Source organism: Marmota flaviventris, chromosome 3 (genome assembly GCF_047511675.1).
Source record: "Marmota flaviventris isolate mMarFla1 chromosome 3, mMarFla1.hap1, whole genome shotgun sequence".
In the NCBI taxonomy this organism is placed as follows: Eukaryota; Metazoa; Chordata; class Mammalia; order Rodentia; family Sciuridae; genus Marmota; species Marmota flaviventris.
The window spans coordinates 8,990,967-9,018,596 of NC_092500.1; the positions used below are offsets into that span (position 1 = coordinate 8,990,967).

Below are 27,630 nucleotides of genomic sequence, written 5' to 3' on the forward strand. Positions count from 1 at the left end.
TTTTGACAGAGGAATTAATATCTAGACTATAGAGCTCAAAAAATCAAATAACTCAATTAATAAACAGGCAAATGAATTTAACAGATACTTCTCAAAAGAAGAAATACAAATAGCCAACAAATACATGGAAAAAAATGTTCAACATCATTAGCAACTAGGGAAATGCAACTCATACTACACTGAGATCTCATCTCATACCAGTCAGAATGGCAGTCATCAAGAACAAGAAATGCTGGAGAAGGGCTCCAGCAATAAATGCTATTGGTGGGACTGTAAATTAGTACAACTGCTGTGGAAATCAGTATAGAGGCTCCTCAAAGACTAGGCATGGAACTACTATATGACCCAGCTATATCATTTTTCCATATTTACCCTGAAAAAAATAAAGTCATCTTATCACAGTGATACATGCATACCTGTGTTTATTGAAGCACAATTCACAACAGCCAAACTATTGAATAAGCAAAGGTGTCTATCAACATATGAATGGGGCTGGGATTGTGGCTCATCGGTAGAGCAGTCGCCTAGCACAGGCGGGACCCGGGTTTGATCCTCAGCACCACATAAAAATAAACACATTGTGTTGTGTCCATCTACACCTAAAAAATAAGTATTAAAAAAAGAATATTAAAAAAATCAGATGAATGGATTAAGAAAATATAGTATATGTACACAATGGAGTTTTATTTAGCCATAAATAAATATAAAATTATGGCATTGGCAGGAAAATGGATGGAACTAAAGACCATCATGTTAAGCAAAATAAGTCAAACTCAGAAGGTTAACGTTATATGTTTTTTTTCTCAAATGCATATGCTAAAGAGGAAAAAGGAAAATAAAGGTGAGGGTAGATCTCCTAAATCAAAGGGAGACCAGTAAAGGAAATGGCCCCAAGGAGTGGCAGGTAGAGAGGGAGGGAGAGATGCTGGGGAGTGATATTGATCAAATTATATTGTTATATTGTGTGTAGGTACAAATATGTAATAGCAATTCCCACCAATATGTACAAATATAATGTACCAATAAAAAATGTGGAGGAAAAAATTTAAAAAAAAAATGAATGAAAAAGAAAGGAGGGTTCCTGAACCTCAATTGAAGGATGACATGGGAAATAGCGATGGATATGGTTTGAGTGGTCAGCAGCGGGAGAGCTGAAGCCAATCATTTAAAGAGCCTTTCTTTCCTCCATGAATGGAGATCATCTACTAAAGTAAAAGAGAGACGATCAATATTTGGAATTGTCTTTGAGAAAATGGGAGAACTACAGATAAGCAAACAGTTTTATGGGCTCTCATGAGGTCCCAGGCCACCCGCAGACCTTGAAGTTACAGTGGTGAATTTTCTCCTGCAGAGACCAGCCACTCCGTCCAAGGCGCTAGATAAAAAGATTAAAAGTTGGGAGGTGAGGAGAGTTGGACTAAGTTGAACCAGATCTGCTTGTCCCACGTCAGGAAACTGTAGATAGGGGGTCCCCAGGGAGCACCACAGAGCTGTCACAGTGGAGAGCCAGCAGTTGGGTACCTGCCATACAGAGGGCTAGGAAGGCCATATTAGCCAAAGAAGAAGCAACAACCAAAAGATATGTGAACACAGCAGTGGCCAGGTGAGGAAGACGGACTCCTCTGTTCCAATGCCCTAGAGAGCCGAGTCCCATCAGCAGATCAAAGTCAACCTCCAGGTGAGGGAAGAGAAAGAATAAAGGAGCAGAACAGGGAGAGGAAGCAGCCAGTGTGCACACAACAGGGGCCAGACGGCATGTGAGATGGGGGAATCTTCCAGGTACAGAGTGGCAGGTGCGCAGGCGTGCAGGTAATGAGAGACAGAGGGCAGAGGGAATCTGATTCAGTGTGACGTTAGGCCTTCTCACTCCATTCGCCATCTCTCTTAACCTCACTTTCATATTTGCTCTCTTTTTGATCTCTGTGCTGAATCTTTAAATATCTTCCAGTCCCATTTTTCTGCTACCAATTTATTTTAAGGTTTCAGTTGTTTTATTTTCATTTTTAGAAGTTCCACTTGCATTTTTATCAAATCTGCTTGGTTTCGGTTTTACAATCTTTTATTCCTTGTTCATCTTTCAGAAATATTTTTTTTTTTACCCACAGTAAATATATCTGTGGTGGTTTTATCTTCTGTGTCTAAAGGGCTCTGCTGGTCTCATTCTGCTGCCTTGTGTACCCTCAGGCACAGCACACAGTCTATCCTCAAAGTACATGGCACATGAATGAAGTACATGGAAAGTGCTGGAGTAACAAGACTAAGCAAAATACAGATAGAGTGTAGTACTGTATGTTATACAACAAAAACACAAGCAGAGAGCTGTAAGAACAAATGTCCCTGTCTGGGGAAGAGAAATGGGATAGGTCGCTTTGGTATTCAGAAGTTGTTTCCAAAAGGACATATTCTCCGGCATTGTATTTAAAATTTTACTAGATTTCTTCTTGGCTTCTTTTGAAGAATAGAGTAGTTGTGCTTCACGAGAAGCAGCACTTCATCTGACGTAATGACGTAAATGATATTTAAAATTTGTTGCAATGTCAGAGACTTAGACATGAGTTTCATTCTGTTGAAGTGAAGTTTATTACTGGTCTGTCCACCTAATGAGGCAAATGCTTGAGAACTGTGGTTCTCACTTTATCATCAGCTTTCCATAGCACACCAGTTCCCTTGGTCTCAAATATCACCTGCTGAGAACAGGCAGGCCCAGGAGCATGTATGGTGCTTGAGGTCTCTAAATACAGATACCTGAGGGGGAAAGGGTACCATCAGGAACACTTGTAGTTCTTCTTCAGAGTGTTTCCTAATAAAAATTCTTGGTAATTAGACAGTGTTGACTGTGGGTCAGGCACCATTTCAAGTGTTTTATATATTTAATTCATGTCAGAATTAAATTTCTGACCCAATTTAGCTTAAATTTTTACTCTCTAGAGTCAGTTTTATCGTCATTATATGGGTGGGTCTAAAGGGCATCAGCACAGGTGCCTTCAGGCCTGGAGTGTGCTCATCAAACAGGACCTTCCATGTGCCAGAGACGAGGTTTCATTTAACTCAAGCCTCAGACATGTGAAACCTTGAAATGGGCAGTTATGACCAGCTTCACAAAGACATTTTAGCTTCAACTTTTATAACTGTAGTCTGTTGAGAGAAACGATGATTTTTATTATTGGGGAAAACTTAACTATGATATAAAATTTAATATTGAATACCCTGTACCTGTTTTATAATCCATTCATTATGATTCATTTTCACGGCATGAAAGTCTTTAGCTGTCCCACTTGAAGAGATTTTTTTTTTTTAGAAAGCACCTCTACTTAAGTCTGTCTCTATTTTCCTATGAGAAATGAAAGCATTATCTGAAGTTTACATTTAAAGTAGTAAATATACTTGCCATACTTCATAGTTACTTTTTTAAAGTATGTTTTCTTTTCTTTTCTTCTCTTCTCTCTCTCTCTCTCTCTCTTTCCTAGAGATTGAGCCCAGGGCTTGTGCGTGTGAGGCAAGTGCTCTACCAACTGAGCTACATCTCCAGCCCATGTTTTCTTATTTTAACCCAAAGGTATAATACACAGTACAGCTAAATGTGATAATGTATGATGAAACGAAATTCTCAGGATCTACAACTATGTGGGTACTCACACTCAATGTTTGTGTAAACATAGAAAGGCGATATGCATTGCAGTGGATCACAGAGAGATTAAAGCTATTCTAACTTATTTTGATTATTTAGGTCTTGTACATATACCACAAGAAAAAATATATTAATATCTTCTTCACATCACACAGTTATTTCACATTCAATATCCATTTTAACTTAAACCAATATATTAATGAGCAATTTAAATCATATTCTATATTAATAATTTATTGTGCTGGGGTGTGGCTCAGTGGTAGAGTGCTTGCCTAGCATGTGTGAGGGACATTTGTTCTTACAGCTCTCTGCTTATGTTTTGTTGTATGACATACAGCACTACACTCTACTTGGTTTAGATCCTCAGCACCACATAAAAATAAATAAATAAATAATTTATAACTATGGCCTCTTGGCAAAATGACTTTATTATCTTCAGATGTTATTTGTTTTGATCAACTTAATTACTAGAGTAAAAGCTCCTTTGGTTACACATTTTTAAACTACAGAAAGAAGTGTTCTGGCATCCATCCTTCATCAAGCCTGCCAGCTCCCTCTTTTGTAACTGTAATTGGATCCTATGTGTCAGACCAACAAGAGAACAGCACAGCAATAGCTCTGTTGGAAGATAACACCCATTATTAGAGTCACAGTAATGAATTAAAAATAATATACAGTGATTATAGTACCTGAAACAAGGCAGTGGAATTTCTGAAAAATGAAAAAGATGCCCAGTGTGGGGGTGTTCCTGTCTGTGGGCAAAATCTCTTAACTCAGAACCAAACCTGAAGTTCTGTTTCCACAGATTTCATCCTCAAACTACCAGGAACATCCTGGTACCTCTAACAGCATAACTTTTCTCTTTTGACCTGAGGCTCAAAGCAGAGGTGTTTTGCTGGGTTTGGGGTTTTTCTGCTGGTGGGCATTTTCCTGATGGTCTGTGTTTAGATCTGTAGCCCGACGTCTACAGAGAAGAAAGAAACCCTTCCTAAAGGATAACTTTCAAGAACAACTTTAATAAGACCCATAATCCAAGGTCCTATTTTGCATTAATCAAGTGTATTGGCAGGTATAGAAGCGCAGTATAATAAAAAACTGGTACAGTCTCATAATTCTGTACTGAGTTTCCCATCTAGAAATCAGCTGGATAGGTACTTGAGAACAAAGCCCTGACATTCAGGTATAAATTGAAAGAAAATGAGAAAGCAGATAAAGCCAAGCAAATTAATTCACTCTATTCTCTTCTCTGCTTTGTGAGCAGAATTCAGAGAAATTCTCTCCCAGAAAATGTTGGGAAGCCCTCATGAAGCAATTGCTTTGGTGTTTACAAATGTATACATTTTGGTGTTGACATAAATGTGTACATTATGTGTTTGTGTTCAAACACAGAAAGGTGATGTTCACTGCAGAGCCCCTGAAGGTACCTGTGGGCTTTAGAAAGTTTTCCATGAATGCTCTCCATTCTTCATGTGTTCAAGAAGACATCTACCTTAAGGCCCTCTGCCTGGAAAAGATAACCAGGCTCAGTACACAGACCAGCTGTCACCCACATTCACATACCCTGCCTCTCTAGAAGCAGCGCTGAGGACAAACATGGTGATCTGGAGGTGAGACTGAGTCACTTTACAGTTATGATCAGGTGCACATGTCCAGCTGTTAGAATTTAGTAAAGAAGAACTTGGAGCAGCTGGACTACCTGGCTTTTTTGTTCCTCCTTTCCTCCCCTAGTAAGAAAGAATATCAGAATTCAAGAATCCAGAATCCTAGTCTTCTTTCTGCCCCCTAATCACCGTATCTCTGGATGTCTTAGGTTCTCATGTGTATCACAACTGGGCTGAATTAGGATGCCCTCTCTGACCGCTCCTTTCTTTACAATTGAGTTCACTTTAATGACTAGATCATCCAGATAATAATTTACTGAACAAACATCCATCAAATTCCTGTCAGATATCTGCTAGTCACCTACAGGTTTAACAAATCCAATAGAATTTGTGCCCTGAGGGGTTTGCAGTATCGTGGAGGTGACAGCTCTTTAAACAAGAAATTATGACAAGTTACAAACAACAAATTGGCTTACCACTCTGTTGCCAGAGCTTAGAATAGTGCCTGACACATCCTTGTACTTAATGTTTGTCCAATGAACAAATAATATTTAAAATGATGAAATTAGTGAAAAATACGAATATTTACATTGTATTTATTATGCAATAGTGAAGAAAACAAAGGTTTATTTTAACCTGGAGGATAAAAATAGATTCACAAAAGAGGTAGTATTTGAATAGGGCCTTAAACAATGAAATCATTTTTGATGGAGAAGATATTCTAGGTTAAGAAAACAGCGTGAGCGAGAAGACCAGTTAGTTTAGCATAAGGAGATGGAGGAGAATCTCAGGCAGAAAGAACAGCCTGGGTGAGGACGCAGTGCTAAGAGGGGCGTGGAGATGGAAGAACTGGAGAAGTACAGCTGGAGCACAGGGTCGGGAGCATGTGGCACAGAAGAGGCAGGAAAGGTAAACAGAGACTATAATTTGTGCAGAGTCTTATGAACCATAGTAAGTAGCTTGAAGGAGTTATTAGAAAGAAATGACGTGATCTGAGTCTGGGGTTTAACTCAATGATAGAGCACCTGCCTCGCATGCGTGAGGCCCTGGGTTCTATCCTCAGCATCACATAAAAACAAATAAATAAAAATGAAGATATTGTGTTCATCTACAACTAAAAAAATTTTTTTAAAAAGAGAATAAAAAGAAATGACCTGATCTGATTTTCAGTTTAGAAAGGTCACTCTGTTTTGACTGTGTGGAATGCACTGAGGGGGCAACTGGGGAGACTTAGAGTCCATGATAACAATTGTAGCTCCAAAACAGCAAAACTGACTAGGAAGTTCATGGTCATATTAATAGGGGTAAAGCAAACACTCAAGGATTAGGAGGCTAAAGGATGGTAAGACCTCCCTGTGTAGAACAACAGGAAGTTACTTGTGGCTAGAACTCGAAGTCAGGGCCGGGGATTCAATGTGTGGATTACTCACATACAGGTAATAGTCCTAGTTACAGATCAAGTATGGTAATAGTGTCATCGTGGGAGGTTGTAGAGGCAGAAGAGAAAAGAGTCAAGGATGGACTGTCCACATTTCAAAGGAAAGAGGGGCAGGAGAGAAGATTGCTTAGAAAGGAGACCCGGTTCAGTCAAGGCATCTAAGAGCAATGAGTTTTAAAGAGTCTTAAGATGACAACTCCACTCTCCCTTCCCATGCCTGCCCCAGGCAGGAGGCCCACAGCCCTGCAGCTGTAGCTCCTGCACTCCCTGCCACACACACTGCACTGTTAACACTAAAAGGTTTGTGCCCACCCTGCCACTACCACACAGGGCAGTGTTCAGAGGCTTCATTTCCTAGCCGAAGCTGTTCCCTTTACTCAGGCACCCTCCATCTTTCTTCTCCCACCTGACTTTTCCTCACCCTTCTCACTCACCTCAGATGTCACTGCTTTCAGAAGGCTTCCCTGAACCTCGTACACATCTTTGTACCTCTAAGCCTAACACAGTGCCTAAATTTGTAGTTCAGTATTTGTTTTGGTATTTAATTAACCTAAAAATGAAATATTTCACTGGTCTCCTAGTTGGTTTCCTTATTTCTGTTCTCCCCAGCCCCAGAGCATTTTGTATAGATAGATAGCAATTTTCCTAAGGCACTGTATCAGCCAAAATCATGGGTTTAACGCTTTATTAGGGTATAACTGTCATTTAAAAAAATTTTTTTTATATTTATTTTTTTGTAGTGGTAGTTGGGCACAATACCTTTATTTATTTACTTATTTATTTGTTTATATGGTACTGAGGATCGAACCCAGGGCCTTGCATGTGCGAGGCGAGCACTCTACCACTGAGCCATAACCCCAGCCCAAGGGTGTAGCACTTTATTGGGGTATAATTATCATTCAGGAAGTTACATGTATTTAAAGTGTATAAATTTCTTCTTTAATCTATGGATATGTGAAGTATGTTTTCTAAGTTTCTAAATATTTAGAGTTTCTTCTAGGCATATTGTTAGTTATTTCTAATTCAGCTTCATGTGACCAGAGAATTTAATTATGACTTCAGGCTTTTAAAGCTTATAGAGACTTATGGCCTGGTACACGGCCTATCTTATTGGAAAAATCATGTGGACTTGCAAACTTTAAAAAAAAAAGTATTTCATGCCATGGTTGGTGTGGTACTTTGTCAATGTCCATTAGGTCAAGGTGGTTGATAACGTTAATTCTCCCAGAGCCCTTCTGGTGTTTTGTGTACCTGTTTTATCAGTCACTGAGAGAAAGGTGTTAATATCTCCAAATATGAGTGAGATTTGTCTAATTCTTTTTTAAATTCTGTCAGGTTTGGGGGACTAAACTAAGACGTATTCAAATTGCTATGTTGTACAAGTATATTCTCTTTGTTTATTCATTTATTGGGAAACTGAAATCTTCTAGACATTGTAAAACTGAACTTGTAATTCATATTATTAGTTATTTACATGTGCTTATTACACATATATTTGTGTGAGTACATATGTAAGACATGAAAACATGGGTATATATGTATTTGTCTATGCATCTATCTGTATAAGCCACACTTGGTCTTAAATTCATTGACAATAGAAATTATAACTTCTATTTGCATATCTCTCCAGAGTCTTAATACATCCTAGTGTGAATGGTAGGTACCAATAAGTGTTTCTTGACTGATAATTTGTATTTTCAGGTTCATATGCAGTATACATTGATGTGCACAGAATCAACATATAAAGCCAACAGTACATAAATTACATATTCACTAATTAAGTTAAACTGAATAGTTACATTCCTCCTCTATGCAAAAGCATGATGCAAGCTATAAAGTCAAAGTGCAAGAACTGTGATGTGTGATGGACTCTACATGGCATATATATAATTAAGTCAAAAAAATGAGTTTATAGAAATAAGTACTTGATAATTTCAGAAAAGGGGAGGATTAGGATGGAGTGGTAGACTGTTGGTAGGTAGTACTTGTTTGAAATGGTCCTTGTGTGATTGATAGGCTTTAAATAATGTGGGGGAGAGGAGCATGTTCCAGTGTAAGCTGTGCAGAAGTTCGTGGTGATAGAGATCAGAGACCTGTGTTTCCAGGTAGGATGAAGCGAAGGGACCAGAAGCACATGGGGTATGTAAGTAAGGAAGAGAGTGGGTTGAAGACTGTCCCCTGTTGAGTAGCAATAGCAAATAAGCAATGGCTAGCCTTTAAAACCCAAGGAACGTGGATTTTGTCACTGACACAAGTGGGAATTTTTGCAGGACTTTTGAATATAAACTATAAATAACTAAAATAGTGATTGAATTGAGGAGGACTAATTTGGCATGTTGCATAGAATGAGCAGGGAGGGAACAAGAAGGCTGGTGGCAGAGAAGCCCTGTACAATCTATTTTCTGGAATCTTCAGGACTCTTCAGCTTTCTATTTAAGAAAACATTGTTCTCCTTGAGATATTCATTTTAAAATCATTACCAATTAGACTTCTTTTTGATCATAGTATTTGATTTCTTTTAAAAATTATCATTTTTAACAGAACTCTAAGCAACTGGGAGATTGCAGTCTGTTTCTCCTGGACTTTTGGGTAAGGGGGCTTGAGAGAAACACAATGACTCCAGTCAATTGGTTTCATTGAATTTTAAGGTTTTGTTCAGTTAAAAAGTTTTGTACTTAACATTAAAATAACCAGCTATTACCGTTGACACTTTATATACCCCAGTTTTGAGATTTAGACTCAGCATTCTTATGAATATTTTCATCAGAAAGTCACTGTCATTCTGAATTGTCCTAGTTTACATATTGCTAAATTTTAAGATGACTTTATTACATATAGAACTAGGCTTTTTCTCATATGTAAAATGAAATTCAATGGAAAGTGTTTAATGGAAATTCACCTTTAAAGAATGCTTTTATATAAATATAGTGGCATGCACTTTGAAATCCCATAAATCTAATTTCCTACTAGAGACTTATTAGTATTTTTAACAGAACCTTTTACCAACTCAATAGAACTGGGCCATATGCAAATTAGGAATATTTTAGAAGAGGTTATTTTATCTACCAATTTTCTGTTTCCTTTAATTATTATTAAGACATTAAGCCATATTCAATTTAGAAAAACAAAGGAATGCCAGGTGCAGTGGTGCACACCTGTAATCCCAGCAACTCAGGAGGCTGAGGCAGGAAGATCACAAGTCCAAGACCAGCTTCAGCAACTAAGTAGGGCTCTAAGCAACTTAGTGAGACTTTGTCTCCAAATAAAAAATGAAAAGTCTGGGGACGTGGCAAGTTGCAAAGTGCCTCTGGATTACAAAAAAGAAAAAAAACAAAGGCATTGCTTTTGCTTTAATTCTTGTGCTTCAGTTTTTCCTTTCACTCAACACCATTAAGTACTTCCTCTAGGACTGCCACTGTGAGGTGCTGGAATACAAAGACAGCCTCTGTTAAGATCTTGTCAAGGAGCCTGTCCTCAGGTGGGGCAAGAGTTTTAATGAGTGAAGTATTCTCATTACAGAGTCTGAACACAATATGATAAGATCAACAACAAGATGGGGCAAGGAAGAAAAGGAGCAGGACAAGCTTTGCAGAGAAAGTTTTAAAGGATGGGAAGATTGGAAAAAAAGAAAGGAATTCCTAGTGGAGGTAGCAGTAAGTTCCTTGAATTGCTAAATCTTGGATATACCAGCAGCATTTTCCTAGCCTCCAAAATGGTAAAAATGGGAGGAAAGGATTTTAGTATCAAAGAAAATGTTAATATCCCAGAGCCTGAAAGTGAAGATGAGAGCCTGTCATGTGCATTATGAAGTGTGTGGCAGCGTACAGCGTGAGACACAATCACTCGGGAGTGACTACACCATTTCTGCATCCTCTTCCCTTCTGGGATCTTCAAATGATAAACTCTTCCTTTTGCCCTCTCTCACCTAGTTATGCTTCTAATTTCATGAACTCAGTCTCTTCAAAATAATTTTCTTTCTTACCTAGGTACAGATGAAATTGTTTGAGAGCAAGATAACAGTTTGCATCTAGATATTCAGGTTAAGTCTGTAACTCAAAGATTCTGTAGGCATTGCTTCCATCAGGTCTACTTTAAGTTTTAGTTTCTTATAACCCCTTCAGTCTCTTCTATTTGTGATCAATAGCATGTGTCTGTCATATTTCAGGCTCTGTTCTAGGTGCTTTGTGGCATATATTTCTGATCTTGCAGAACTTACATTTTAGTAATTGTCACAACACTTCTGAAAGATCTTTTCTTCCACATGGACAAAGGATTTATTAAAATTATGCTCCTACCTAAAGTGCTGAGTTTCTTTAATGGGCCTCCTGTACAAGGGGAAGAAGATGTTCCTTATTCCAGGGGAAAAGTCGCTTTTTTTTTTAATTTTTTTTTTTTTTTTGTTTAGTTGTAGATGGACAAATACCTTTATTTTGTTTATTTATTTTTATGTGGTGCTGAGGATCTAACCCAGGGTCCTGCATGTGCTAGGCAAACGCTCTACCACTGAGCCCCAGCCCCAGCCCCAGGAAAATGCTTTTTTGTAGTCGAGGGTTCTATAAGGATAGACCAGTAAGATGTGGCAAATTTTCACTAGTTTATCTTGTAAAAAAATGAAAGTTTGAAGGTACCAAAAATATGGTGGTTTCAGAGACAGATAAGTGGGTGAAGGAAGAAATATTTAAAGACAAGTTATTTGAAGCTCTCCTTGCCTTGTGTTTTAGTGAGGAGAGGGAGAAGGCAGCCACCAAATGACTAAGGCATCAATTATAGCTTGGATGTGCTTTAAATAGAATATAGAAGCATAGTAAGAAAACAGAAGGACTAAATAGGGAAGAAGTCTGTTGGGGCATTAAAAACCCTATTTATTAAAATTGCAATGGATCTGAAATAGAATATTTTCAGTTTTATTTTTTAATTATGGTTCTTATTTGTTACTTTATAGATGCTGTACCTACTCCCTCAGAAAAAAGCCCATCTCTGCAGACAAATGTGAGTTTGGACAAGAAATCAGAGAATACCATTACAGATACTGTAGCCAAAAACCCCTTGCAAACACTGCAGAAAAGGCAGGCAGCCTCAGAAAGTTTTGAAACATTGACAACTTTACCAGCATTTTGGTCATCGAGTAAAGAAGAGTTTATCAGTTCCGATTTAAGGATATCACAGTCAGATTCTACCTCCTATAACCAGTCCTCTATAGAGACACTGTATGTCTCTCCCTCATTCGAAACATGTAACCCCACGAAGGGGACTGTAATCAACAAGGACCTTCAGAAACCAATGCAGGCCAGCGCTGTTCAAATGCACGATGCAGACCTCAAGGCCCCAGCCACATGGGGTGAGTCTACCAACAAACACAGTGATTTGAAGCTTTCCTTCTTCTGAAACATTCTTCTTTTACCTTTCTCTCCTTTTACCTCCTTTTTTGTTCCCTCCTTTCACTCTTCATCAGTGATATTAAAAAGTAAAATACCATAAACATACTTCTCAATTGGGAAAATACCCCTTTTATTAAAGGGCTAGTACATAATTTATCTTTGTGGGTTACACATATTTGATTGACTATATTACCATAAATTCTGAGTAATTTGGTATAAACCAAAATAGAAGGAACTAGCATTAACCAAGAGCTTAAGAGAATACATATAAAAGAATTGGTTATGGCATATATGTATGTGTGCTTTTTTAAAAAAGGCCTTTTTTTAAAGGTACAAGACACGTTGTCCTTTTCCTGTCTGTACAAAACAGTGAGAAGGTTGTGATATTGTTTAGACTGGGTGATAAAGGATAGAGCCAGTTGGGACTCCAAGTTATTGGCTGTCAGTTATTAAATCCTGTGTTATATAATTATACTTTCTTCTAAAAAGTTAATTAGTATAAGAATAATTTGCTTGCTCATGCATTTTTCAAAGACTAAGTCATAGTTTTATTGGTTCTTATGTATGATAATGATTACCAATTCATAAATTCAAAATTTTCAATATGAATCCTTTAAACTGCCTCAAACACAGATCAAAAGTACATATAAATACAAATAATGGAAGTTACCATGTTGAGGTTAAATATTTTTACCTTGTTTCTACTAAGGTCATTGAATAATAAAGATTCTCCCACTATTCTTCAAAAACCTTTTGGTATTGAATAGCCTAACAGTTGTAAACCCAATTCTTAATTGTCACTAAATAAACTTTCTGCTGAGACTATTTATGTGGAAACCAATTAGTACTAGTTATGGCAGCGGTGATCGCCTATATGCATGGCTATCCTCTGGGAAGTTGTTACTATTGGTTTATTACTTCACAAATACTATGAAAAAAATAGTTAAATAAATAATTTAATAACTGACAAAATAAATACTTTTTGGACCAGTGTCTCAGTACCATATATAGTTAATAAAATTTAGCAAGAGATTCCTCTAAAAAACCAGTTAGCAAGGATGACTTTTGCTTCTGGCTATAATGAAATAGGATAGTATTAGTCTAACCCTACCCCCCAAATTAACTTTAAACCCTGGAAAATTAGTAAAAGCTAGTTTAAGTTCTCATAAGACAAACTAGATAGAAAGCACACATAATGGAATAAGATCTCAAGGGGAAGGACATTGAGATGAGTCCCACATTCACCCTAGTCCCCACCCCACCTTGGGTCCAAGGCCAGGATTTTCACAGCCTCATTGTATTTGGGTGACAGAATTGGAGTTAGGGGCTTCCAAACTGTCAGGGTCTGAAGAGGCCCAAATTCTAGAGAATAGGGAATCACAGAGAAATCTAATGGACTTTGTGTAATTGCCTGCTGTGAAGATGCATATGTTCTGGATGAGATGCCAAAAAAAATTAATGTGAAACAATTTCTTAGAAACCAAGCAGAGATTCTGATCATCTTGTGATGCAGGGATACAGAGATTGGAGTTCAAGATATGCCAAACGGAAGGGGCCTTGGTAAATACTCTATGCTTTCAATTAGGACACTCTAGGAGTAAGGACAACCCAGAAATAAGGCAGCCCTCACAAACACTGAAGTCTGTCTTCAGCTATAGCAGTGCTTGGCACATTCTCCATCGGCCTTCTGGAAGACAAACTCTTTCTTAAGAGCTTCTGTAATTTTTCGTGAAAAATATTTTGGCATTCAACAATACCAGAAATATGGAAGAAAAACAGACAACAGAAACAGGTAATCTAAATTCTAAAGTTATAAGGTAGCTACTTTAAAATAACTATGATTAATATGATCAAGAAAAGAGAGGAAAAGGTCGAGAATGTCTTCAGATTACTGATATCTGTTTTTTTAAAAAAAATAATGAAAATATTAGAGCTGAAAAACAGTAGCTGAAGTTAAGCCCCCCGAGGGTCCCCTTCAGTCTACACAGTCTGTGATGTCAAAACAGAGAGCTCAGTGCTGGTGGAGAAGCTGGACAGTAATGAAGGAAACCCTAAAAGGGAAGGAGACTCTGACCCGGTGAGCCCCATAAATTATGTATGAATTCTGCCCATTCCTGACTAACTACAAAACTACACATGTAGGGGGAACCCAGTGAGTGTGACTAAATAAAAAAAAAATCCTCTGGAAGCTAGAAGAACTCAGAAGAAATTTCAGCTTCTCTTCACTGCAAGGGTAACAGTGGATGAATCCAGCCAAGTCATTTTTTTTTTTTTTACTATAACAAAAATCATTCTTCAGAAAGACTGTCAGAATCAAGAGACTCTACAGTATGTCCAAATGTCCAAAATAAAATTTAAAAATCACTAGGCATTTGAAGAGTTAGGAAAACATGAGCTGTAATGAAGATATACAAAATCAATAGAACCTGACCTTTTGATGGTGCAATTAGCAGTCAAGTTCATAAAGCAGCTATTAAAAATGTATTCAGGGACTTACAGTATTCACAATGAATGAGCAGATGAGGGACTCTCCACAGACAGAAACTGTTTTTAAAGAACCAAAGAGATGTTCTAGAGATGAAAAATAAATAACTAAGTTTAAAATTTTGCTGGAGATGCTTAACAGTAGATTGGAAACGAAAGAAGAGTAAGTGAATTAGAAGACAGAGCAGCAGGGATTATCTAATCTGAAAATGGGAAGGAAAATATTTTAAAAATTTTTTGAGACTCAGAGTCTAAGAGGACAATATCAAGTAATTTGTCATTGGCATAATTGGAGTTCCAGAAGGAAAATAGAAATGGGTAGAAAATTTATTTGAAGAGATAATAACCAAAACTTTCCAAATTTGTAGACAAAACAAACTTTCAGGTCCAAAACACTCAAGCAGGCTATACACAAAGAAAACCATCCACAGGCACAGTATAATTCATCAGTGGATGAACTCCAGAGGCAGAATTTCAAAAGCAGTAAGAAAAAATGTCATATTACATATAAAGAACAACATGTATGATGCCTGACTCTTCATCATAAGTAATATAATGGATACAATGAAAATCCCTCTTACAATGTTAAAAGACAAAATCTGTCGACCTGAAATTCTGTGTCTAGCAAAAAGAATAAGGTGGGTGAAGAAATGACATATGCAAATAAATAAGAACTTAGCTAATGATCATGAAATCTGCACTACAAAAAAATAGTATGGAAATATTTTTCAGACTAATAAGAAATTCTACTAGATAGTAACTTGCATCTACAAATAAAAATGATAAGTACTGGAAATGATAAATATGTGTGTAAATAAAAAGGCAGATATAATTGTTTAAAGCAAAAATCATGCTACTATATTTTGAGATTTAAAACAGATTAACAACATTGCACAAAGAATGGGGAGTTTAAAATAATACAGTATTAGCTGTAATTCATGATAAGTTAAACATGCATGTTTAGTCACATTTTTTTTAGAAAGGAAAGATAAAATAGCTAAATTCCTGTTGAGGAATTAATATAGAACACTAAAAATACATTTGATTATCAGAAAAGAGAGATGGCAAGGAGGAACTAAAAAGCAGACAAATAGAGAGCAAATATAAAATAGAAGACCTAAACCCAACCATTTTAATAATCATATTAAATGTGAGTAGAATAAATATTCTAATTAAAAGGAAAATACTTTCAGGTTTGATAGAAAAGCAAGACTCAACTATATGCTATCTGTAAGGGAAGTACTTTAAAAACAAACACATACAGAATTCCAGGTTGACTGAAGGTAAAAGGATTAAAATATATACACTATGCAAGCTGCATAAGAAAGCAAGAGTGACTATGTTAATATCAGACAAAATAGACTTCAAGACAGGGATTATTACTAGAGGTAAAAAAAAAGTCATTTCATATTGACAAGTCAAGCACCTCAGGATGTGACCTATGTCACATCTAAGTACATATGCACCTAATACCACCCTTAAAACTGAATGAAGCAAAAACTGACAGAATTATAGAGAGAAATAGACAAATCCACAGTCATAATTAAAGATTTTAACCCTTTCAGAAATTAAGAGAACAACGAGGCACAAAAAAAATCTGAAATCATAGGAAAATGAGTAGCTCTACCAAAATTCTTAATAACTTAATTGACATCTATAAAACACCATATCCAACCACTGCAGGGTACATTCTCTTTCAAGTGCAAAATGAACATTCACTGAGAGATTGTGTACTGCGTCATTAAAGACAAAAGGTAGGGCTGGGGATGTGGCTCAAGCGGTAGCGCACTGGCCTGGCATGCGCGGGGTGCTTTGTTCGATCCTCAGCACCACATAAAATAAAAATAAAGATGTTGTGTCCACCGAAAACTGAAAAATAAATATAAAAAGGACAAAAGGTAATAAGGATGCTAACACACAATGAGGTAGGGGGAGGGAAAACTAGACAAAAGGGAGTGAAGGGAAGAGAGAGGCGATGAGAGTAGGAAAGACAGTAGAATGAATCAGATATAACTTTTCATTTTCATATATGAATACACAACCAGTGTAACTGCACGTCAGGTACAACCACAAGAATGGGAAGTTATACCCCATGTATGTACAATATGTCAAAATACACTCTACTGTCATGTATATATAAAAAGAATAGATTAAAAATAATCAGGTTAAAGAAAAAAAAGGTAAATAAACAATAGTTGGAAATTTAGCCATACACTTTGACCACAGAGGATGAGGTAGAGGGAGATAGCCAGGGGTCCTGGTAAAGCATAACCTGGGCAAGGTGGACTAGAGTTGAGAATCCAGGAGAAGGATCTACCTCATCCAAGGGCTATAAGGAAGAAAAAAGGATATATCAGGTGTGAGGGAAGGGATTGTTATTATTTTTGTTTTTAAAAATTAAGATGCATTTATGTGCCCTATGCCGTAATTAAGGGCCTCAATTTCTTACTGTCAGAAGTCACCTGCCAAGCCTGAGGAGTTTGAAATGGCGTAGTGGCTATGGCATGAGTGGTGAAAATTTAGAGTCGTCACTGTAGAAATGGGAGAAGGAGCTGGTAAGATGGGAGGGTTGAGGGTAGTCGTTTGTGCCTCATGGTTTGCAGAGTTCTCTGCTTTTCTCCAGTACTGAGAAGCCTGAGCCGAGGAATGAGAAGGCTAGTGTTTAAATCATGGAAGCTTAGGACAGAGTTGGTCAGCTGCAGCCTGCGGGCCCAGTCTGACCACTGCCTGTATTGGTAAAGAAAGTGTTTGGCTAATTTGTTTACATATTATCTTCTGTGACTTTTGTGCTACAAGGTCAAAATTGAAAACAGTAGTTGCAACAGAGACTGCAATAGCCCACAAAGCCAAAAATATTTTCTATCTGGGCTTTTACAGAAAAGGTTGGCATGGATCACATGTTAGCAGATAAGACAGAAGTCATGGCAGCTTAGGCAAGATAGCGGTTGAAGTGATGGATAATAGGGATCTAGACTGGATGAGAAACAAGGCAGAGCCAGGTGGCACTGATAGAGGGAGAGAAAACAACATGATCATTTGATCTCTTGCCTCAGTATGGCCAAGTGTACATGTATTCAAATGAATCGCAGGTCTGGAAGTGAGTGGAAGGAAAGCGTCCTGCAAAACAAGGCTTCACAGTGCTGATTCCTGGCGAATTCAAGAAATGATGAGCTGGGATGGATGGCCAGGCTTCATGGCCTGGCACTTGGATGGTGGAGGGTAAAGAAGATAGTGCCGATCTCTTGGTTTTGTCCTAAGAAGTAATTTGTTCACATGAAGGGTCCAGGTCTGACATTATTAACTCTTTGGGGTTAATGATCTGGAAAAATTTCAAAACACCTGGCTGGTCATATTTTAGTGGATCTCAAATATAAGAAGGAGGCTGTGAAGGCAACCACCTAGTACGCCTAGGAGCAGGCTTGCTGCGGCAACCTTGTTGACTTCTGATACTAAATAACTTCCTGGGACAGCCTACTGCTTCTTCTCCATTTAAGTTATTTGTCTGTAGCTCAAGCTATTATTTTAAGTCATTAGCTATTTTATCATGCACACTAAAAAAAAAAAATTTAAAAAAATAGGAGCTAGCTGAAGCCAGATGTGGTAGCAGACAGCTTCCATCACATTCTCAGAATCCTCAGCTATAGGAAGTGAGTTGGGCTACACTGGACACTTTCCAATTTTTTTGGAGGAAATAAAATCTGTTCTATCCTCATGAGAGACAGTGGTGGGGCTTCCTGTGCTTCTGCAGGGTGGTCCTGGGGTAGTTCTTATAGTTCTTTCTCAGTTCACCCTTGCTAGTGAAAGAAACCAAACAACACACACACACACACACACGCACACACACACAAGACCTGTTAGCCATGCCCTTTTCCTTTGTGTCTATAAAAGGCTTCAAAGCCAGAACAATTAGCAATTTCCCCTAAAAGAAATGAGTAAATTGGTAGAAAACCATTCTGTAAAGTATACTAGCTAATGCTGAGCTACTGGCCTGACAGGCTGAGAAGCACCTGCAGAGGAGAGGGGAAGGGGGCCTCAGCCGCACCCCTCCGGGCTCCTGCCTGTCAGTGCAAGGGCAAGAAGATGCCCAGTTGCTTTTTTTAAAGAAGGAAATGAAATTTACTTTGTAGATAAATGAGAAAATTCATCTTTAATCCAATAATCCATTTTCCCCAATAAAAATTTGACATAAGTGGTTTAGAAGCTTCTTTAATCTATTTCTCTTATGTTGCTTATTTATAATAACATTAAAATTATCAGATGTTAAACTGTCTAAAAAATTGAGATCTAACTCATTCTATAAGATGCACCCTTTTAAACTGTATAATTTAGTATTTTTGGAGTATTTTCAGAATTATTCAGTCATCATCACTAACTACAGAATATTTCATTACCTCAAAAAGTCCTGTACCCAAATTGGCAGTCACTCCCTGTTCCCTTTCCCCTTCCCCCAGCTCATGGCAACCACTAATCTACTTTCTGTTTCTGTGTAGGCCTGTGCTGGCCACTCATATACATGCAGTCATCCATGTACTCTGGCCCTTTTGTCTGGTCCTTCACTAAGCATACTGTTTTCAAAGTTCACCCATACTGCAGGATGTATCAGTACTTCATCCTTTTTTATGGACAAATAAAATAATACTCCATTGTATACACCTACACATTTTGTTTATCCATTATCAGTTGATGGACTTTGGCTTGTTTCCATTTTTGTGGCATTATAAATAATTCTGTGGTGAACATTTATGTACAATGTTTTTTGTGTGTGTGTGTGTGTGTTTTGCTGGAGATTGAACCCAGGGCCTTATGCATGCAAGGCAGGGACTCTACCAACTGAACTATATCCCCAGCCCACAATGTTACATTTTTAACCACAGAAAATAGAATAGTTTAATTTGTATGTATAGTTAACTTGATAGTCATTACATGCAGCTAGAACACTGAAGACGATTAACTGGGGAATGAAAAAACCCTCCATTGTACAGTGAACTGTTCTAAGTATTTTGCCAGCCAGGGGCTTGTTATGTTCAGAAAATTTTATATTTACAGCTAACAGGGGTTTATAAAATATTTCTAGAGGTTTATTTGTTGTTTCAGTTTGGGAGCACAATTCTTCTAAATGCATTTTAAATTAAACGCTGTAAGATCTTAATTGGTCCAGTATTATTTATGAGTTAAAAGTTAAAGGGGCTGGGGATGTGGCTCAAGCGGTAGCACGCTCGCCTGGCATGCGTGTGGCCCGGTTCGATCCTCAGCACCACATACAAAGATGTTGTGTCCGCCGAAAACTGAAAAATAAATATTTAAAAAATTCTCTCTCTCTCTCTCTCAAAAAAAAAAAAAAAAAAAAGTTAAAGCTGACACACCAGTCCTTGGAATGATCTTTTCAGTGCCGCCTTCCAGCAGGCTCAGCAGCAGGCCTGTGTGTGTCACACAGGGAGATTGTAAAACCTGCCTCGGTGCATCTTACTTGCAGTGTTTGCTGCCTGTCATCTCTGTTGAGTGGGCTGTATGGAAAGGATGAAGTTTAGCGAGATGCCCAGACCACTTCGCAGGAGCCAGAGAAGGGGGATCAAATGGTGCAGAGATGCATCCCAAGAGCAGAGTGAAGTGTGGTACAGCTGTGTAGTGTTTGGAAACAAAAGTAAATTGGTGTGTGACAATTAGAGACAAATGGCTTTATAAGTGCAAGCGTCATACATCCTGGGAATCAAGCTGTAGAAGTACAGACAATGACAAGCCGTGACCACAAAGGAAGAGAAAGGTGAACAGAGAGTAGAAAACAGTGGTTCTCCAAGTTCAGCATACCACAGAGACACCTGGAAGCTGGTTAAAATTCAGTTTTCTGGGCCCAACTCTCAATTTCTGTTTTCATAGGTCTGAGATAGGGCCAAAGAACCTCATTTCAAACAAGTTCCCAGATGCTGCTGCTACATTCAAGAACCACTAGCATAAAGTTAAGCCAAGATTTTTAGTCGTAGCATGTATCCATCACTAACATAACTATTAACTCTTTGTATGTGATAGCACTATATTAATATTTGGCTCAAAATTGTCCTCTTGACCTATTTAGAAGTTTCTTCTTAAATCCTTTCTGACCAGAGTGAACACAGATTCCCCTATTTCTACAAGTTTCTTAGTGTTCTAGCAAATATGTTTTTGTTTGTTTGTTTGTTTTTTTATTCTTGGGGGTAGAGCTGGTATCGGGGATTGAACTCAGGGGCACTCAACCACTGAGCCACATCCCCAGCCCTTTTTTTGTATTTTTTTAAGAGACAGGGGTCTCACTGTGTTGCTTAGCACCTCACTGTAGCTGAAGCTGGCTTTGAACTCGTGATCCTCCTGCCTCAGCCTCCCATGCTGCTGGGATTACAGACATGCACCACTATACCTAGCTCAAATATGTTTTAGATCCTAGAATCTTGGGATCTATTCAAGGACATACAGATCCGCCACCTAATGCATTAAACACCCTGCCAGAGTCATTCGGTCAGTGTGTGAGCTCAGTGTCAAGAAACTTACCATTTCCCAAAGCAGCATGTTTCATGCATGAAAAATGATGATGTTTAGAAAGTTTTATTGCATAAAAATTGGGCTAAAACATGTTTTCCTATATCTTTCATCTATTGATCACAGTTCTAAAGGGACAATAGGATAAACAGATGATATTGCTAAGGTTTTGCAACTATCTTCAAATAAACACAGTCTCTCATTCTTTGTCCCACATTCTGTTTCAGATAAGGATTCGTGAATCTTTCAGCCATTCCTTATGAATAAGATGTCAAATGCACTCGTTATCCTGGTTACCTGCCTTATAAATTTACATCCAAAATTTAATATAATTATCTATTAGAAAAAAATTATAAGATAGTAGAATGGTATGGCAGGAGAATCTATTGGTTAAGATCATACACTTCAAGATAAAAGAGTTACTTGATTGGAATCCTGTTTCTACTTCCTTTTAGCCTTGTAATCTTGGGAAATATTTCTAGCCTCTTAGTGAGTCCTTTGCCTCATATTTAAAATGATATTCCATGTCAGTGCTTATTAGTCTGTGTTCGTTGATGTAACAAAATACTTAGGGCTGGATACTTTACCAGTAAAAAAAAAAAAAAAGTTTGTTTAGCTCGCAGTTTAGAATATTTAAGAGCACAGCACCAGCATCTGCTTGGCTCTGGCACCGGCCCCCTTGGCAACCTTACAACGGATGGATGGGATCATTGCAGGGACACATGTGAGAGTGAAGGATCACATGGTGAGACAGGAAGCCAAAGAAGGATCTGGGGTCAGCCTTTCTCTTTTATAACAATGCACTCTTGTGGAACTGACCTGGGTCCTATGAGAACCACATTAATCCCTTCCAAGGACAGCTCTGCCTGATGACCTGACCACTTCCCACTAGGCTCCTCCTCTTAAAGGTTCTATCACCTCCTATATCGCCACCTGGGAACCAAGCTTCCAGCACCTGAACCTAGGGGAAAGAAACCACAGCCAAACTGTAGCAGGTGCTAAACAAAGAGAATTAGAAAACATTTATTTGAAAAGTAGTTAAATCCCTAGACTTTACCTTGCCAAAGAGGTGAACGATTACCCTGAATACCTACCCACCCCTACAGCTCCTGGCAAAGTCTGCAGGTTTGTTTTCTGGAGAAAGTCTGTGAAATGAGACATGCTAGGGACAGTTGAGGGTGAGGGTACTATAACCAAGCCTCAGTGGCACAAGCCAACTAACTGCCGAGCCTCAGCCCCTTCTCCCCACTGGCTCCACCCACTCTGGTGACTGGACCTTTACCCTCCAGGCAGGAGAACTCTTCTCAGAAGAATCTAGCTGGCCTTGGAGGAAGGAACCAAAGATATTGACATGAGTAGTTCCCCAGCAAGTAACCCACCCAGGGGCTCTACCCCGAGCTCCACGTTCTTTCTCAAAGCTTCCCTCCAGTTTCTGAATCCTTTATTTTCCATCAGACGCAGACAAGGATTGCCAAACGTCTGAAAAAGCTTCTCACATGGAAAAGTGGGGCAAAAAACAAAGAAAAATAACTTGGAGGAAGCAAGTTACTCTATGAAGGGAAAAGAAAACTTTTTTAAAAACTTAATAGCAGAAATGAAAACCTCAGTGGTGGGATTGGGAGCTAAAGTTGACAAAATCTCCAAGAAAATAGAGCAAATGTTGGGAAAATAGGAAAATTAGAAAACCAGTTTAAGAGGTCTGACATCAAAATAAGAAGAAGTTCAGAAAGAACAGAAAACAATTAAGTTATTGAAGAAAATTTTTTTGAAGCTGAAGGAAACGAGTTGCCAGTTGAGCGTCCACCTCCACTTGACCTTCGTGAAGGTCTCGCCACAGGGCACCGCACTGGGGCTCCAGACACCAGCCACAGAGGAAGTTCTCTGGTACCTCAGAGATAAAGGAAATTTAGACAAAATCAGAACTAGAATGGTTCCAACTCCTGAATAGCAATACAGGAAACAAGAGGATGAACCATGGCCTTCAGAATTCTGAAAGAAAAGAGATTCTTTATTAAGCACGCTGTCATTAAGCTTAAAGTTAGAATTACAGGCCCTTTCAGTCAGGCAGGTGCCTCGGCCTTTCCCCCTCGTGCATCTTGTTCAGCAACTCCTGAAGACGGTGCTTCAGCACAGTGAGGCTAACAGAGGAGGAGGAGGACGTGGGATATACAACGCAGGGCGCCAGCTGGGGAAGATGGTGAAGGGACATGTCAGATGACAGCTGTGATCCAGACACAAAGTACACCTAGTTCAGAGTGCAGCAGTGCGACTCAGGACACACGCACTCACTCGAGACTTTCCTCGTTGACGTGCCACTGGCTTGGGCGGCTTTTTAACCCAAGGATAGAATGTCTGCTGGATGAGCCTGACCTAGATTCTTGAGTGTGCTTGGCTTGGCCTGACCATGTGCTGATGAAATTCCTGCTTCCATTTTGTGTCCTGCTGCTACACCAGCTGAGAATACTTGTTTCATCCCCAAAAAAAGTTTCTTATGATTGGCATTTTGCCTGAGAACTGGAGATAGGCTGCAAAGGGCTTTGAAGCAAAAAATGGAGAGTAGCTGCCTGCTCTGACCATATTTTTATAGAGTTCCAATTTACTTTAGAAGGGACATGAATATGAATAAAATAATAAAGATAATCATGTGTGCTAAGAGGTAGGCATCTGTTTCCCTGTTCTGTGATGTGCACTGAATAAGTCTTTTTTTAAATAGCAAGTTCAGAGTGAGTCGCAAAGACTTGAGAAATGGATTTCACCAATTTGTACCATGTATCTATAAAGGAATGCAAATAGATATTGCAAGAAGACAACATTCTGTGTTTAGGAATGTTTAGAAAACACTTGAATAAGATACCAGAGAGTTCTCAGAATTTTAAACGTGCTGATGGACATTGCTAATCTCCTAATGGGAGGCACAGGTACAATTTCCCATTTCTGATGCACTAGGAAGCCCAATTTTCACAAAATGCCTAACATCTTCAGGAACGCACTGTATCTCAGAATGGTTTGGGAAATAATGATTTGTAATGAAGTGTGAGAGAAAGTATTTAACATGATTTTGCACGAAAGGAAGTCAACTTTTTCTTGAATCTTTAATTTTACAGAAAACAGGTTGAGAATACTTTTTATTACTTATAATTTCCTGGTGAAGAAAATTATCATAGCTGTGTGTGAAAGTAATCAGGATGTCAGATAAGTCGGACTCCACTCTTGACTGTATTTGACCATAAAAGAAAAAAAATTAATTTCTCTAAATTTTGTAGCCTTGTAGTAGTTGGAGTTCATTTTATCATCATAATCTCTTCAGGGGAAGAAAAGATGAAGGACTAAGTTCCAGCCTTCGCAGAGTTTCTACTTTAAATACCAACTTAAAATGCTGCCACTAAGAAGGGTTTAATACTTTTCTTTCTCTGATGAAGTTTATAATAGTATAAAAATATGTTGGGCAGGATTGGGGAGTCAAGATGAATGTTGATAATTCTATTTGGTGTTTATTTCCATGGTATTATTTTATTTATTGATTGATTGATTGATTTTAGTTGTAGTTGGATACAATACCTTTATTTTATTTATTCATTTTTATGTGGTGCTGAGAATCAAACCCAGGGCTTTGCACATGGTAGCCGAGAGCTCTACTGCTGACCACAACCCCAGCCCCTCCGTGGTATTATTGTAGCTATCTCACCAATACCATGTATCTCAACAATACTGTGTATAAATTTATGTGTATGTACATATATGTACTTATATGTACATACACATACATACGTACATTGTATATTTTCTCAGTTTCCTGCTTTGGATTTTTAAGGCTTATTATGAATATTTAACCTTTAAAATTCTAAGTAGTTTATATTGAGATTTTCTTGGTAGGCATTTACATTATAGAATTATTCTAGCTATTACTCCCATTTGTTTATTACATATCTTTCTCATTTATACATTTTAGTTCCAACTACCTCTGAGGGAACATCTTCCTTTTCTACTTTATCTGTGTCATCTCCTGATTTGAACTCTCCAGAGAAGTCAGTTCATCACTTCCCCCCTACCTTGCCTGGATCTTCCTTGTGGACTTTGTCCCACCAGCAGTCACGTTCTGCCTCCCTTCAACATAAAGATAAGACAGCCAAGGCTCAACAACATTTTACTCCCAGTGGTCCATTGTTTTCTGATGAAGAGGAAAATGACAGCTTCAATCTACTAGAAATGCTTCCAGATAACTCTGATTCTGCTAAGAAGACAAGTCATATTTCCAGGAGTAATTGGGTAGAGTTCTCTGCCCAAAATGTAGACCACTCCTGCTCTGTCCCCTGTTCTAGTTTTCAACCAACCAAAGGCTTGCCTAGGGAACCCGAAGCAAAGAGTTCCATTAAAGTTCTCCTAGGGGATGTAAAAAGTGCAGTAGTTAGACTACACGAAGATCTGAGCACAGTGATACAAGAACTCAGTGTCATCAGCAGCCATCTCATGAGCATGAGTGGGAGTAGTCTGCAAACCAGCAAATCTTTGCAGGACCCCCAGTCTTCTGAGGGAAGTTCAGATCAAATCTAATCATCTCAGCTGACATTTTGATAGAACTCGGTGGTTCCACGTCTCAAAGACTGACATTAGCATTTTCTAGATTCCTGTAACCATGGGCAAAAAGTAATGGTTTAATTTCTCCTTGCTGGGTTTATTAACAAACCAGTAAATTCATTTGGATGGTTTATTTTTTAAGAGAAAGAAGTCACTTTGATAATTTCAGATTTAGATACTAATTCATTTGAAACTAAAGAGAATTTCATTCTTTATCTCAAAATTGGGGAAGCATTAGTGAAAGTTTTGGCAAGACTTCAAACTGTAAATAACTATTTGAAAGCTCTTGGATACGTGAGCGGTAAGAAGCCTCTCATTTCCCAGCTGTGTGGAGTCCCACTGTTCACATGCCTCTGCCAGGACCTGGGAGAACTGTATTGGAGTGCACCTCTCACATGTTCTCTTGCAAGTTTCAAGTCCTACAAACCAAAGGCCAGAAATCTCCCTTTTCTTCTCTCAGATGTCAGTGTTGAGGACTAAGTTGAAAATTCAAGTAGGATGTGGGACAGGTGCTTTGTTGTTAATATACATTTCAAAGTGAATTCAAGCACATACTTTTTTCTTCTTCTATTTCAGAAAATAAATTTGTTTTTTTCACCTTATGTATATCTTTTTAATTCATTAAGACAGTCTTTCAAATAGAAACGTCTCAATTATTTATGGACAAAATGACCTAGTTTGGGGATTCTAGACTAGTGATTCCCAACCCTGCTGTACATTAGAATCACCACAGAAACTTTGATTTTGTCTCCTATTTGTTTGAGAGAATAGGGCAATTACCAACTCAAGGCTAAAATAATTCCTGACCTTTGAAGAAACTTGGAATATTTTAAAAATATACTGATGCCTGGGTCCTTCTCCCAGTCACCCAGAAACTGGTTTTCATCATGCACATTAGGTTAGGTATAGAGGGAACTGTCCGTGCAAAGACCCCAAGATGACGGGAGGATGTTTGGTTGTCTATGGAGTGGCAAGGATCCCAGAGTGTCTGGAGTAAAATGAACAAGGGGGACAGTCATAGGAGATTTGAGGTCATAAAGCAAAGAGCAGGGTATGGTACCAGATGATAGAGGTTCTTGAAGACAACTGCTAGAGATTTTGGCTTTTGTTCTGTGAAATAAAAATTATAGCCAGGCACAGTGGCACATGCCTATAATCCCAGTGGCTCAAGAGGCTGAGGCAGGAGGATCATGAGTTAAAAGCCAGCCTCAGCAAAAGTGAGGCATTAATCAACTCAGTGAACCCCTGTCTCTAAATAAAATTCAAAATAGGGCTAGAGATGTGGCTCAGTGGCCGAGTGCCCCTGAGTTCAATCCCTGGTACCTTAAAAAAAATTATAGTGGTTTTAGGATAGAAAATTACATGCTGCAATATAGATTCTAAATGATCACTGGCTTTGGCAGGAACAGGGAGTGGGGCAGGTAATCTACTTAAATATTGTGGGTATTCAGAGAGGAGCTTATACCTCAAAAATGGGAGGGCATTGTGAAGGTGAGCAGGATTAGCTCTGGCATTCAAGGGAAGAGTCAAGGTGATTGGATTGAGCAACTAAAATTCAAGATGATCAAGATGATACTGCCATTGACTGAGCTAAAGAAGGCTATGGATGAAGAAAATTTTGATTTTTCCCCCTTGGAATTTGTCTTTTAGATAACCAACTGGAGGTGTTAGTTAAGAACCTAGATGTGAAAGTTGGGTTTGAGAGAGGTCTGCAGTGGAAGCTGGGAGTTAGTTGAAGGCCTGAGCCCTGGGCCATGGTAGCATAAGAGATCAGGAAGAAGTTAAGAATCGGTGAAGGAGGCTGAGGAATGCACCACTAAGTAGGGGCAGAACAGTGTGCAGCATTTGGAAGCCAAGACTGTACGTTGGACACTGAACTCCATATGCCCTTTCCCTAGATTCACAAATTGTTTTCCCATGTTTGTTTTAGCTCCTCTCTTGCTAAACAAGTTTATGTCTATAAACATACTGTATGTAGGGCTCCGTATATACTTGTGCACGGACCTATTTTGCCAAGCC

General features: G+C 38.5%; 1 protein-coding gene across 1 annotated transcript in view; it reads left to right on the forward strand.

The window, feature by feature from the left end:
* The window catches only part of Enthd1 (ENTH domain containing 1), a 116,009-nt gene extending 90,295 nt beyond the window's left edge, over positions 1 to 25,714 (forward strand). Inside the window, exons 6-7 of the mRNA XM_027929912.2 lie at positions 11,610 to 12,005; positions 24,986 to 25,714. Of these exons, the coding sequence (XP_027785713.1) occupies positions 11,610 to 12,005; positions 24,986 to 25,587 (998 nt within the window). The 3' untranslated portion in view covers positions 25,588 to 25,714. The remainder of the gene's footprint in view (positions 1 to 11,609; positions 12,006 to 24,985) is intronic.
* The last annotated feature ends 1,916 nt before the right edge of the window (positions 25,715 to 27,630 follow it).